Source organism: Sinocyclocheilus anshuiensis, unplaced genomic scaffold (genome assembly GCF_001515605.1).
Source record: "Sinocyclocheilus anshuiensis isolate Anshui unplaced genomic scaffold, SAMN03320099.WGS_v1.1 scaffold249, whole genome shotgun sequence".
NCBI classification, from domain to species: Eukaryota; Metazoa; Chordata; class Actinopteri; order Cypriniformes; family Cyprinidae; genus Sinocyclocheilus; species Sinocyclocheilus anshuiensis.
The window spans coordinates 1,688,294-1,699,667 of record NW_015540871.1 but is presented as its reverse complement, the minus strand read 5'-3'; the positions used below and the strand labels follow the sequence as shown (position 1 = coordinate 1,699,667).

Sequence of the window (11,374 nt, the reverse complement as noted above, 5' to 3'; positions counted from 1 at the left end):
AAACCAAAAATGATTCAGAGACCAGATATAATTTTTGATATTTTTTTACTAGTGGGTGCAGGACACTATGGTTCATTTATGTAAGTGAGGATAGCAAAATAAAGTAAACTGTGACAAATCATACCCAAAAATTCTTCATACAGTGGACTACCAGTAAAATTTATACAAATTTGTGACCAGAAATTATTCAGACCGAGTCTGGGAGTTTGGTTGAGGTTTTCATGAAGCTGGATGACAGCATGCCCAGGAGACTACAGGCTGTCCCTGAGGCTAAGGGTTGCCCGACAAAGTATTCATAGTTGTGTAAATACTGTCATACTAACAGCTGTCTGAATAAATTTTGGTTTGACTGTATCTATTTGATAAATGAAGTTAACCAACTAACATTATACATACCCTTTTGGTTTCTGTACCCAATATTTAAAAAATGTACAAATGCAATAAAAATATCGGTATCGGTACTCGGTATCGGCAAGTACCAAAAATAAAAGTATCGGTATCGGGCAAGTACTGGAAAAAGTGGTATCGGTGCATCCCTAAACTGTAGTCTTGACCTCGGTTTTGGTTTGTTCGTTTTTTCAGTCTTGGTTTTACATGGAACATGGTTTTAGTCTCGTTCTTAGCCTTATGTTGTGTAAGTTTGTATTAACATTTAAAATGGTTTTCTGAAAGCTAAGAAGATAATTTTCTGCTTGAAACCAATTCATAATGTCTGTCTGAGGGCATTTCAGAGCTCAAAATCCACAGCTCAGACTATTGCCGAGAGTTTTAGGAGAGATGTGTGTGTGTGCACGTGTGTGTCAGTCACAACTGAAGTGAGGCTGGGAGAGAACTTTCTAGCAGTGACACTTTGAAAAAGCTGAATTGGTGCATCAATCGCAGAACATTTGGGACTCTAAAGTGCACTTAAAACCCCCTAGCAGAACAAAAAAAACAGAGACAGGTGGGTCTCAGGAGAAGGGGTAGAAAGAAAGCATGAAGCCAGAGACTAGGGAAATGTGAGTTCTACAACATAAGCGAAGTGAATGAGACAGGTGGAGAAAACAGGGGAGGGACTGAAAGATGGATTAGAGGGAGAAAAAGATGCACACACATGGACAGCTGAGGGCCTGTGTGCTGTAGGTATGGAGAAGATAGATATGCGGTGCTCTGTAAATCTCCTCACTCTGTGTTTAATAAATCTGGCCCCTGTTTAACAGGCCATGAATATTAGAAAATAATCTAATCTTTTATGGGGAAGGAAGAGAGAAGCAGATATTGGCAAGAGAGCGAGCAAGATCAGAGGGTTCATTGCAACTATAATTACAGGAGAGCATATTTGCTGTTGTAGGCACTCCTGCTAAGCTGGATATGATCAGGATTTAGTCTTGTCAGTGTAACAGCTAATTATTCCCTTTGAAGTGGACTGCATATATCTCCTTTTTGTCTTAACCCTCTTAGCAGCAAATGGATACAAACATTTATGCACACACATCTTTTCACCCGGACTCATTTCATTGAGGCTCTTTTTCTGCTTGCTGTGCCTTTCACTGTGCCTCTCGGCCTCATCCACGTTTGATTTAGTTTTGTACTCTAGCCTTCTCTTAAAAGACTTCATCTTTGAAATGATTGCTCTCCCTGACTGCTTGATTAACACATCACTGCTCCACGAACACTTCACACTCTCTCTTTTGGTCCGATTCACTTATCTCTTTGTCTTTATTGAACTAATTGTGAATTCAGTCAGAGCTGAGTGCAAATAAAATGTACAGCACCTTTCAAAAGTTTTGGGTCGGTAGTAAGTCTCTTATGATCACCAAGTCTGCATTTATTTGGTCAAAAATACAGTAAAAACAGTAATATTGTGAAATATTATTACATTTGAAAATAACTGTTTTCTTTTTTAATATATTTTAAAATGTAATTTACTTCAGTGTCACATGATCCTTCATTCTAATATGTCTAATATTTTTGGTGCTCAAGAAATATTGCTTATTATTATCAATGTTGCCATTTAATATTTTTGTAGAAACGGTAATACATTTTTTCAGGGTTCTTTGATGAATAGAAAGTTAAATAGAACAGCATTTAGTTGAGATAGTAACCTTTTGTAACATTACAAATGTCTTTACTGTCACATTTGACTGTCACATTGATCATCCTTGCTAAATAAAAGTATTAATTTCTTAAAAAAAAAAAAAAAAAGACTGACCCCTAACTTTTGAATGGTAGCGTACATGCAATTATCTTCTCTTTTTCCAGAAAACTATATGCAGATTTGTTTTTATACTGTTAAAACTATTATGCGTCCATAGAATGAAATAATCTTGCAGACAGCAGAATAAAATAGTTTTTTAGTAAATGCAAAAAAATCCTTATGTTGCACATATTTCATTAATGTATCTTTTTTTTCTCTATCTCAAGTTGTTTGTGCACCCCTCTAGCACCCATTTTCATTTCACATATGACTTCCTTGAACAGCTTTATGTCTATTCTCAATTACATACGCTTTTGACACATGAATTGTAAGAGGACTGAGAAAGTCTGTGGAAAATGGCCAAAAGGGAAATGTATTCCTTATGACTGTGCAAAAGCAGTAGCTATTTTAACCTTCATCATAGTTGTGTTCTCCAGGGAGTTTTTGAGAAGGCTCTGTGAAAAGAACATGGGCCAGCAGGTTTGGAAAAGAGTGAGTGAAATGAAAGAGAGTGAGAAGGTTAAGGGGTGGAGAGATACGGGCGAGAGAGAGAGATGGAAAGTCTTTTTCTGCTCTATCAGGGTGGAATGATTGGCACGTCATGTGGAAAGGCACAGGCGCTCTGGGCTCTCTCTTCACCCCCATCGCTCTGTCCTCTTCACTCCTTGTATCCGTGCTGTCCATCCATCTCCCTCACAAATGATTAGAGTTTGAGCAGATCTCAATGGAACACTTTCAGAGTCCTGTCACACAGGAACCGAAAGAGTGTGTGTGAGTGACTGATGGTAATAGAGATGCGTATGTGCACATGTTCAATAAACCCAACAAGATCTTGGGATCAAATGGTCCGTTTCTTTTAGCATAATGCATTGTGAGTGTTATAAATGTACGTGGATTCGCCCTCATGTGGTGAAATCAACACGTAGAGTTGTGTACCAGGCTAGCATCATGCATGAATGATCCTAACCTGAATAATGTTGTCCTGTGTTTGTCTTCATCCTTCCTCCCATCCTCCCCTTCCTCTTGCATTGTTCTCTTCGTCACCACTACCTGCCTGCGTGTCATAATTGCCATCCTTCGTCGGCCCTCATGGCAACCATTCACATCCAACCCCTCGACCCAGTGAACAGAAGCGAGTGACCCAAAACAACCTGACTTGACCGAGGCTTATCCACCTCCTCCTCCGCTGTCTTCACCACCACTTCTTCATCAGCATCTCCTGACTGAAGCCCACAATCCTTTACCCAGTTCCTCCTAGTCAGTCCTGTATACTTTTAAGGAAATGGCCTAAAACATCATGCAGTTTTCGATATTCACCAGAGCCTCATTCATTCCTTAGAGAAAGTGTCTTGTGAGAGAGATTAATGACACATTGCAGCCAAACCAAACCTGAAAAGCCTCCCAAAATGTCTTTATTCTTAGTTTTTACTGTGTTTCTTCTCTACCCACTCTTCTGTCCTTTATCCCCCCACTTTTGCCCTCAACTCCCGCCCCTCAGGCTCTAAGTCTGAACATCAGCAGAGCCAGAGCAACCGAGTCGCTCCTCGCAAGCACCAGAGCCGCTAGCTTCTCTGGCCACCTGCCCTCCAGATTGCGAAAGTACTCCCAGGAGGGGGCGCTGTCCTCCTTGACTGCCTCCTCCAACCAGGCCAAAGCGCTTCTTGCTAGCCTCTCTGCATCCAGTCTCTCGGCAGAGGCCCTCCTGCTCTCGTCCACCTTAAGACAGCATCGGTTACTCAGAGAGCCGAACTTCAACTCCTCAAGCCTTCCTCTTCCCATCTCCAACGGCCGCTCCCCTCCCTCTCCGACTTCACCTACTTTCTCTTCCATAACCTCAACCTCATCACCTTCTGCTCTCACCTCACTGAGTCTGTCCTCGCTGGTCCTGAAACCCTCCGTCGCCGGAAGCTTGGAGTTTGTCAAGGAGCGGAACAAGACTGAACCCAAGACGGTGACTCTGGATGACAGTGATTAAGGAGGATGTGGCTGGAAATGTTCCATGTATAGGATGCGGACAGCACAAGTAGATGAATTGAAATACGACTAACCTAAAAGTTTTTTTGGAGGCTTAGTTTCTATAGTGTTTTGTTTCCAATCCTTTCCCTGGCTATCCTTACCAAGACGCCTTGCGGAGAATGGTGACGTAGTGCACGGAGGCATAGTGCAGCATTTTGCGTCATAGGTTCACTTATCTTCAGTTTGTGAACAGATCCAAACTGTAAACCCTACCTACTCTGCATTTCTGCCAGTTCCTCAAACTAGAGAACCAACAGATGGGCTTGGACACTCACCACCAGCCTGTTTCCAGCTCCACTGCACAGCCAGCATCACACCACCCACGGGAGGCCTGGGGAAGGACTCTTTACCCAAACCCTCATTCATTTGCCAAATCTCACATGTTGGAGGTCTAGCTGAGTTCGGTAGATGTGTCCATCAAGTGTAAAATCAAGACTGTAAGACTATGTAAAACCAAGTAGAGTTGCAATAATCGAAAGTGAGTACTGTAGTAGTCGGTGTTTGTTGAGACGTTTTATTGCTCATATCTATATTAACAAAAAGAATGTTAAAAAATAACAGCAAAACCTTAATGTGGAGGCAGTGTCGCTCGTTCTAATGTAGATTTTGGCTATCAGGCGTACTGCTAAAGGAAAATAACTGAAATTGGTGCTATGATTAACATTTTGATGATTATAAACTCCCTTAAAGGGATAGTTCATCCAAAAATGAACATTCTGTCATGACTTACTCATTCTTATATTGTTGCGAACTGAATGACATACTTTTTGAAAAATGTCTTGGTTTATTGTCTATACAATGGAAGTCAGTCGGGTCTAACAATGTTTTGGACCCCGCTGACTTAAATTGTGTGAACAAAAACATTCTTCAAAGTATCTTCTTTTGTATTCTACAGAAGAAAGCAATTCATGCAGAATTTTCATTTTCAGAAGAACTTTCCCTTACACATACACTGCCTAAGAGTCTATTTTTGTTCTCATTTGCACTCAAATAGGTCTTCATACAGCCATTTTACATGTTTGCTGTAACTTAGCACAAGTTGTCATGGCAACAGGGGAATTGTGAGAAAGTGGAGGGCTGCCTACTTTTTAGATCACTTATTATGGCATGGGGTTGTTAGGCTGTTGTTTTCTTAACAGTCACAGTTTTCCTACGTAAGGATATATTTAGGATACTTCCCTCTTCTTGTCATTAAAGAAGCACAACAAGTTTTAGAAGCTAGAGAAAGTACAATGATCTGACAATCATCAAACATTCGGCACAAGCTGTCTTAACCTTTGGGCCTCCCAGATTGTGAAGCTGAATTCCAATTTAAAATGAACAAACAGATGGTTAGGTTCACCGTGTAGGGGTTGCACAAGCAAGAAGACTGAGGGTAATTCCACAGCATGTATGCCAGTGGACGTGATCCATCGAGTAGAAGACATCTGTGTGGTAGAGCATTCCAACTCATCCTTTCTCCTAATGAGCCAGTCAAACCCTCCGCTTACTTTTCTGTCAAACCACAGACACTTAGATTTAATATCATTTTTATAAGGTAATTGTGTGCCGGTTTATGATTACCTAGAATGGTGATATAAATATGAATATCACATCCTTTCTCTGGTTTCATTGCTCTCCACAGACATAATACTGAAATGCAAGAGCATAATTTTATTTATTTATTTTTTGGTCATTGAGGCTCTGGTTATGCCCACCCATCTGCTTTTCTCATTCCAGTCCTTATAACGCACAAGCACACACAAAGATTTTTTTTTTTCCTTCTCACTAGGGTATTCCTATGTTGTGAATTTGTCAATGCCACAACCTGCAGGTTTTCTCATGAGCCCAGAGAATTTAAATGTGAAAAGGTGAGTGAGAGTGGAATAGAATCAGATGAATAGAGCAAGAGGGGAGATTTTTCCAGCTTTCTGGTGAAACGAATGTGTGAAATTGATTGCTTGTGGTACGGGGTTTAAAATAATGGCTTAAGCTCTAGGTCGACGTCAAGAGTAAATGGCCAGAGGAGAGATTAGTGGTGTTAGTCCGTGTCTCGCAGCCAAATCGGCTTGTAATTCATGTCCAAAATGTATAATGACACACGTGGGAGGTGCTGCGAGAGGCAAAAAGGTCAAGCTTAGGCTGTTACATGCATGGAAACTCCTTAATTTAAGCTATGGCTTGACTATGGTGTTGTTTAAATTTAACATCTGTGATTGAACACAAAGCTTTATTTTTAATTCATGCCTGGATCTGCTAGTTATACAAAAAGTTCAGCAACTCAATGGTGGTTTGCAAATTCCTTCAAATTACATTTGTTAAAATTATTAAAACTTGTCTTGATTTGTACTCTAGATCTTTCACACTCAGCAAGCATCTTATTCATAGCTCGGACTAGCCGAATACCTCAAGCGTGTGACGGAAATATTACGCCCCTTAACATACTGTGATGCTGTGTGTGCGACGGGTGATGCGCGTGCGCCTGTGATGTGCGACGAGACAAAACCAGAGTCTTTGCAACTTTACAGATCTTCATTATGCACCAAGAGCTTGTAACACTCCAAAGAGAAAGGAAAAATTTAAATCGCATCATATGACCCCTTTAAGGACCCAGACCAAACTATTATTATAAACTAGCAAATTTAGCAATTCATCCTGCGGTGAGCACACTCAAACGAACAAAACGTTACCCTTGTGGCTTGAAGTGGGTTTCGTGCTTGGATGGATTGTGCTTGGATTGCAGCCACGGGTAGAAATGTGTGAGCTAAGAAAAGACTTTCTTGACCCCCCTCGGAGAGTGCGATGGATAAATGTAGGAAGGTGGTGAAATCTCCCTTTTTAAAGTAGTATCTTTCTCTCTCAAAACATGGTAAGATATCAGCTCAGACATGATATATAAATACTAAATCTTCAGAGTTAGTCATTTATTTTTCACTCAACATGGTTGGTAAAAAAAATGTATGATGCTAGATTTGCGTTTGTATATTTTTTGTTTATTGATTTTATATTAACTGAGATTTATTTGTACATATTTTTGTTTTTGTAATCCTGAAGAAATATATAGCACACTAGAAAATTATTTATTCATAAGAAAAGTGTTTTGTATATTGAGTTGAAAATATTACTCTGTACAGCCCAGTTCATGTATAAAGTATATCTGCATCTAACCACAGGTTGATATTTTGTTAATTTTATGAGTTTATGAGTTGGGTGAATCTGAAAAAGCCTTTATCCAGCCAGCCAGTCAAAAGAATTTAATTGTGATCCGAGTGAAATCAGGTTCATTGCCGATACTTATGAAGCTCTAATCTGTATTGTGACCTGAGAATGTCATTTGCTAACTCTTAATTTGTTTGCTTTGGTTGAAATTAACCATGTGGATATAATGGCAAATGTAAATGAACTGTCACAGCCCTTGTCTGCCATCTAGTGGTAGGGAGTAAGTCTGCAATTTCATTGCTTATACTGTAGTTACTCAGTGAGACACTACTGAATAACAGATGTTTAAACTTTCAATGTACAAATGCCTTGGTCAAGGAAACAGTTGCGCAAGTGTTTCTGCCACATTCTGCTAATTTTGAGTTGCAAGTTAGAGTTTCCCCCCAGAAAGACTGCAGGAAATAGGAGGAGCTGGGTGCTTCTGCTAGTTATGTCTGATTTACCAGGCCAAAAATAAGAGTAATTTGGAGAAAGCACATTCTTTGTTGAATGGTCTATGATGGAACGTAGAATATTTTACCAGAGCTCTTTAGTCCCTTAAGTGAGATTTTTTTTTCTACATGGATGTGTGGATGTTACAAAATTCTGACATCAAACAATAACATTAAAATACTAGAAAACAGTAAAAGAAAAAAGAATGAAAATACTATAACATGTAAATAAAACCGTAATTATTAGAGAGTCCTACAAAATTATGTCCTGAAAAAAAGTTTTATTTAAAAGATGGAGTTATAAGGTATATGTTTTAAAAATATTAAAAACAATAATTATAGCAATGCATGCACATTCTAAAAGCAATCGCACGGTGCAGATGATTTTTAAAAAACAAAGTTATATACATGTTTTTTTTTAAGTCAACGGAGACAATAGTGAGGTCAAGTGCACTGAAATGAGGTTCACAGCTGTAGAGTCAAAGTAGGAAAAAATGACTTTTTCTATGTCAGATTTCTTTGTGGCTCAGGCATGTCCAGTCTTACTGTAATCTGTGGTGATGTGGTAACCAGACTTGAGTGGCAAGCTCTGAATGTGTTTTACTGAGTGACTGATTAAATTCAGCTCTGACCATCAGTGCACTAGTAATGGTGCGAGCCCTTTACCCACGCTGTGACCTTCCCATCTCTAGAGTAGAGTAATATACCAACAGAGAATCACTCTATATACAAATAAGATATATAAAAAGAAATTAATTTGTCAGTGTGGATGCCATGATAACTTTGTGAGAAATGTGACTTATTTTGTATTTTTTCCTGTGAGAAAACATTGAGAGCTGAGACCTTTTGTACATAATTGCTGTGGTTGTGTGTCTAATAAAGTACAGCTCTCTTCTATGACAATATTTCTACTGTCTTTTTTTTTTTGGTTTCTCAAAATAAATAAAACATGTTTGTTACTGTACAATGTTTTCACCATTTTATTAAAATATCTAAGAAATCGTACAAATTATTTGTATTTCAATATAAACACAGCAAAACCATGAAAATTCAAGCTCAAGGAATTGCTTACATATTCACGAGCATATGCGATGGTACAAAAATCATTTTTATGCCTTATTTACAATTATATTACTTGTATCAGGGCATATGTAAGCGTGTGTGATGATGGGTGTCTGTTAGTGTGACTTTGTTTGTGTGCAGCATCTGTTGTTGTGTATCTGTGAATGTGCATGTATGTTTGCCAGTCATTTTCTGTATCACTGTACAGATTGAAAACGTTTTATTATATAAAGAATAAGACCAGGTGTTATATACAGAAGTGTCCAGTGGGAAGGAGGGAAGTCTCTTTAAGTAACTCTCAGTTGTCTTGTCGTGGAGTTGCTCTCCGACCATCACCTCTTCTGTAGGGTGAATTTCTCAAATCTGACAGACAAATGAAAAATAAAATTATAATTCTTAAAAAATCGAATCAAATAAAATCGTTCTTGCCAGTTTAAGAAGTACAAGGGAAGTATAAGCATAAGGAAAGTGCCTAGGGTATATTTTGACAAGACTATTTTGGCTGTACATCTATAACACATTTTTACCTGTTATAATGTCCTCGATGGCCCCGTCTGTGACTTGGGGCTTCACCTGTCTCTTCTTTAGCTCTGCAATCAGATCCATCTGAGGCAGTTTGGGCATCATGGGACCCTGATCAGAATAGGAGAAAATTTTAAGGGGAATAACTAAGTTGTGCAGTTCCACTCAATGCTTTATTTAAATAAAATAATACAATATAATTTTATAATTAATATATTTAAAAAAAAAATCAAATAAAAATATTTTCTAAATAAAATTACAAACACATTTTAGAAATGCATTTTTTTTTAACCTTTTGAGGAGTGCTAACTTTCTTCTTTGGGGAAGGGGTTGTCTGTTCTTCTGCTGCACTCTCTTGTTTCTTCTTCTGTTCATTATCTTGTTCTGCTTGCTGTCGTGTGACAATAATACACCACAGTAATTAATCAATTGGTGAAAAGCTTGAAGTATCTTTGTTCTTTGTTTAGAGCTCAGCTCCTTTAACATGCTCATTCAACATTTTATTCATTTACTGTATTTACAGTATTTCAAGCAATTCCCATAAGCATGTGAACAATCAAATAATAACAGCTTTGTATTTACCTTTAAATATGTGTATGTGTTGACACAAACATGCTCAATAGCTGTAGGTAAATGCTGCTGTATCTCTCACCTTATAAGCTTTGATAAACCTGACGAAGAGTGGGAAGAACATGGAAGGCTGTGTCGTTTTCGGATTCTCTCCGTAGTACTCCACTACAGACGTGTATGCCTCCTTGTTGGCCGAAGAGAAAAAGTCAGCAAGATTTAATGTCTAATAGTTTGTGTGCATTGAGCATACACTGTGGTCTCACCTGTGCCGTCTTGCCATCTTTAACAAGTGAGTCTAATATGTCACTGTTGACCTTAACAAACTCTTTCAGCGCCGGGATGTCGTCCTGCACCAGGAACTCCTTCTTGGTCGCTTCCATCCCTCTCTCCAGAGATCTCACATCCTGGAGCACACTGTCCAAAGACACTGAGAGAGCAAAGGAGTGAGAAAGAGAACACACAAACTAAATCTATAATTGATATGCAGTGATTGCACTATGTATCCCATTGTTTGTAGTATGTAGTGGGATGTACATTAATTATGGTATGTCTTACCCAGAGCAGCCTTGTCTACAAAGCGGAGTTCAGTGTGGAAGCCGGCAAGCTCAGGGTATTTCTCCTGCACCATATTTGCAATGAAGTGCATCAAAGTCTGTGTGCGGTCTGTGGACTTCGTGTCCAACAGCTGAAAGACACAAGAGAGTGACACTGAGTGAGAACACTGGGAGTTTTTACTGTGGCCACCAAGGGCAGTTATTGCAAAGGTACAGGGTAGAAATAGAGGTAAGGTTGATGCAAAAGTTGTTTTTATTTTGGGTAAATATCCTCCAACACTAAGAAATGAAACAGATCAATATTTATACATGAATATCAATATTTATACAGTAATTATAATGTGAATATAAATGTATGTATCGATGGAAACTGCTTAAAAATGTCAAATATAAAATTCGATAGATGATTAGTTTCTTATCAGTCTTTGCAATTAATTAGTAAACAAAAATGCCAGATAGGATGCTTTCATAAAGATTTGAGACCTATTTCATTTGAAATGACATACAACCTGCAAATTTTCACTGTTGATATGTATTTGAATACATTTTAATCAGGGTTATTATAGTTTAAAACTTTCATTTCTTGAAATAAAATAAACTTCAACTGAAATAAAATATAATAATATACAAACTTATTTTATTTCAGCTACTTGCCAAGGTAACTTTTCACATTTTCAATTTTGCATTTTCATTTAGTTTAGCTTGATGTACTAACATAACTGAAATAAAAATAAATAAATTAACTAAAATTAATGTGAAAACAGAAAATATCAATAAATAAAAATTATAATTTTAATTTAGATTTTAATAATATACATATATATATATATATATATATATATACA

The 11,374-nt window shown here is 38.0% G+C and overlaps 2 protein-coding genes across 3 annotated transcripts in view; one reads left to right on the top strand and one right to left on the bottom strand.

The window, feature by feature from the left end:
- LOC107688136 (SRC kinase signaling inhibitor 1-like) overlaps window positions 1-6,489 on the top strand; it is a 108,094-nt gene extending 101,605 nt beyond the window's left edge. Inside the window, exon 19 of the mRNA XM_016485717.1 lies at window positions 3,675-6,489. Coding sequence (XP_016341203.1) covers window positions 3,675-4,151 — 477 coding nt within the window. The 3' untranslated portion in view covers window positions 4,152-6,489. The remainder of the gene's footprint in view (window positions 1-3,674) is intronic.
- Window positions 6,490-8,793: 2,304 nt separating this feature from the next.
- LOC107688135 (formin-like protein 1) overlaps window positions 8,794-11,374 on the bottom strand; it is a 19,781-nt gene continuing 17,200 nt past the window's right edge. For both annotated transcript variants that reach the window (XM_016485716.1, XM_016485715.1), the window contains 6 exons: window positions 10,531-10,660; window positions 10,239-10,402; window positions 10,058-10,159; window positions 9,698-9,796; window positions 9,411-9,516; window positions 8,794-9,246 (listed from right to left, as the gene is read on the bottom strand). In XM_016485716.1, coding sequence (XP_016341202.1) covers window positions 9,182-9,246; window positions 9,411-9,516; window positions 9,698-9,796; window positions 10,058-10,159; window positions 10,239-10,402; window positions 10,531-10,660 — 666 coding nt within the window. In that variant the 3' untranslated portion in view covers window positions 8,794-9,181. The remainder of the gene's footprint in view (window positions 9,247-9,410; window positions 9,517-9,697; window positions 9,797-10,057; window positions 10,160-10,238; window positions 10,403-10,530; window positions 10,661-11,374) is intronic.